The 3,430-nt window shown below is 36.6% G+C and overlaps 1 protein-coding gene across 1 annotated transcript; it reads left to right on the forward strand.

Moving 5' to 3' along the window:
* The first annotated feature begins 1,119 nt into the window (after window positions 1–1,119).
* LOC103748933 (olfactory receptor 13C9) lies at window positions 1,120–2,062 on the forward strand. Its single transcript, XM_008851711.1, is given in 4 exon segments — window positions 1,120–1,149; window positions 1,151–1,567; window positions 1,569–1,920; window positions 1,923–2,062. Coding segments are annotated over 4 exon segments (939 nt in total).
* The last annotated feature ends 1,368 nt before the right edge of the window (window positions 2,063–3,430 follow it).

Below are 3,430 nucleotides of genomic sequence, written 5' to 3' on the forward strand. Positions count from 1 at the left end.
ATGTTTTAAAGTTATTAATTGAATATTTAAAGGTAAAAAGTCAATTTGCTGCATGATGTTTAACTGTATGATAATTTAAAAACAGAAACAATCAGGCCAGGCCTGGTGGCACACGCCTTTAATCCCAGCACTTGGGGAGGCAGAGGCAGGCGGATCTCTGTGAGTTCAACGCCAGCCTGGTTTATATAGTGAGTTCCAGGACAGCTGGGACTACAGGAAGTCTCTGTCTCAAAAAGACCAAAAAAAAAAAAAAAAAAAAAAAAAACCAGAAATAATCATTCTATCTCCTGTTCCCTAGCCCCACCCTGTGGAGACATTTGCATTTTGATAAGAATATTTTCTATTATTGGTCCTCCCTTTTGAAAAAATAACCAGGCTGTCAATATTATGTTCCTTTCTGGTCATTCTCCAGATTGATCTATTTATTTTGATATTTTATTTTCGATTTTATTATTTTCATTTTATGTGCATGAGTGTATTGCCTGTATGTATGTAAGTACACCTGTGTTGTGCAATACCCACAGTAGTGGATCCCCTGGAACTGGAGTTATGGATGGTTGTTAGCTGCCATGTGGGTGCTGGGAACCAAACCTTGGTTCTCTGCAAGAGCAGCAGGTGCTCTTAACCGTGGAGTCATCTCTTCAGTCCTCTTTTGATATTTTATTACTTAGGGGCTACCATTGGGTTCTTTTGATAGAACCCAAGCTGCCTTTTAAAGTAATTCACTATGTATGTGATATAAAGCATTTTGTGTTGTTCACTGGTTCACAGAAAAGTTTCTAGTAAGTATGGGCCACAGGAAGGGAAGCTTGAGCTTGAACCTAGTCTTTAACTTTAACTTTACTGACTTTAAAGTGATAATATTGTGGGATTTAAATGATATACCTGTTAAAAACAATCCACAGAGTCTTTGCTCATAATTAGCAATCAATATCGTTTCTTTCATAACTGTCTCCACACATTAATAGTTGTTTTTATTTCCCCCTTCTCCCTCCTTCTCTTATTGTTTCCTTTCTTTCACTGCATTTAATGCAAATGTTTATACTGTTGCATTGGCATGCAAAGAAAATACCGTTAAAAATTCTTTTGGATTCTTACAGGTAAAGGGGAGACAATAAAATGGAACGGGAAAACCAAACCATTCTGCAGGCATTTTTTTCTGAAAGGGCTTTCTGGTTATCCAAGGCTTGAGCTATTCTTTTTCGCGCTCATCTTAGTAATGTATGCAGTCATCTTGCTGGGCAATGGCACCCTCATTGTAATCAGCCTTTTTGACTCTCACCTTCACACCCTGATGTACTTTTTCTTGGGGTACCTGTCCTTCTTGGACATCTGCTTCACTTCTACCTCCATTCCTTTCACCCTGGTAAGCTTCCTCTCAGAAAGAAAGACCATTTCCTTCCTTGGCTTTTCAGTTCAAATGTTCCTTGGCTTGGCTATGGGGACAACAGAGTGTGTGCTCCTGGGCATGATGGCCTTTGACCGCTATGTGGCTGTCTGTAATCCTCTGAGATACTCCATCGTCATGAACAAGAATTCCTACATGACCATGGCAACTGGGTCCTGGTCTTGTAGGTCTTGTCAACTCTGCAATGCAAACAGCATTTGTGGTGCAGCTGTCTTTCTGCCGGAATGTCATCAATCATTTTCTCTGTGAAATTCTGACTGTCATGAAGATGGCTTGTGCCAACATCTCAGGCAATGAATTCATCATGCTCATGGCCACAACTGTGTTCACTCTGATGCCACTGCTCCTGATTGTCATCTTGTACTTATTAATCATTTCCAACAGTCTCAAAATTCGCTCTTCTGAGGGGAAAAGCAAAGCCTTCTCTACCTGCTCAGCCCGCTTTACTGTGGTGATAATATTCTACAGGACCATCCTCTTTATGTACATGAAACCCAAGTCTAAAGACACATCTACTTGGATGCTACTAACAAATTTGTAACTGTGTGCTATGGAGTGATGACTTCTTTGATGAATCCTTTAATCTACAGCCTCAGAAACAAAGATGTGAAGGAGTCCCTAAAAAATCTGAAGAGAAAATTCTTTGGCAAGTGAATGACAACTGTCAACAAAGTCGGACATCGTTGGAACTCAGGACTTATATTGAATTTTCATTACTTTTGGTTTTTCCTTGTCCTTTTATGTATTGTGTTAAAAGTTTATGAGATATCACATTTCAAAATTATTTCATGTTCATAAAGAATCTTGAAGATTCAAGACAGAAAAATGAAGAAAATATAAGGTAACAGAACAGTGGTGACCACTTTTTGACATCTTGGACACCATCTTCATAAATCTATATTTTTTTCAGTATTAAAGTTGGGCATATACGACTTTAGCATACAAATTTTTATTTCATAAGAAATGATTCGTCATTGTAAAAAGTTCAATTCTCAGAAGCCGTGTAAAAGCGGAAGCCATGTAAAAGCTGAAAGAGAATCCACAGTTGTCCTCTGATCTCCACATGCGTGCTGTGGCATGGGTGGCCCTATCGTGCACACACATAAATAATGATAGTAACAAGAGCAGCATTAATACTTATTATTATTTTAAAAAGTAGGTTACTGGTTCAAATAATAATGGATAAATTGGGTTGGATAGAGTCACATCAGTTCCCATCTCCAGGATTTCTTTTCCACTTGAGAAAATTCCAGTGCTTCCCTAATCTTACACTATCCTAGCTCTTGATTCTTTTTTTTAATGTGTGTATCTTTTCAAAAAATTGTTTATTTAATAATCACACACTTAGAAGAAGCATTTCATTGTATCAGCATTGACATATTCAATAACAATTTTCTGAGCTAGGATGCATCTCTTTCAAAATTGGCTGCACATTTTTTGGTTTACAGTTGAATTATTACAGTTATACAATGTTGTACTCAGTATAAACCCTATAAGACATAAAACTAAATGAGGTGTTAACATTTAAAAAAGATCTCCATTTCATTATTAAAATATAGAATTTCATACAGAAAAATCCATTTTTAGTGCAATTGACACATTTGCACATGCGTTTCTAACCTCTGTATATCAGATTGTTACTAGTCACAGTCGGTTACTTTCTGAGCTCCTTGGCATCTGAGCATGGATATAAAGTCATCAGGTAGAATTCAATGGTAATGTTTTTCACATCTACTAATTATTAAGGAGCAAATCTCTTCTTTCCCACTGACTTTTTTTTTTTTTCAGAAGAAACATTTCATTGCAGCTTTAACATACTCAAAAACAATTTCCAGAGCAAAGACACATCTCTTTCAAAAGCTGCTATAAAATTTTTAGGTTCACAGTTGAATACAGTTATACAATATTGAACTCAGTATAAACCCTGTAAGAGACAAAATTGGATGAGTTTTTAACTTTTAAAAAAGATCCCACTAGAATCTGTTATACTAAGTGAAGTAACACAATCTCAGAAAAAAAATC

Source organism: Nannospalax galili, unplaced genomic scaffold (assembly GCF_000622305.1).
Source record: "Nannospalax galili isolate Female #2095 unplaced genomic scaffold, S.galili_v1.0 scaffold105, whole genome shotgun sequence".
Taxonomy (NCBI): domain Eukaryota; kingdom Metazoa; phylum Chordata; class Mammalia; order Rodentia; family Spalacidae; genus Nannospalax; species Nannospalax galili.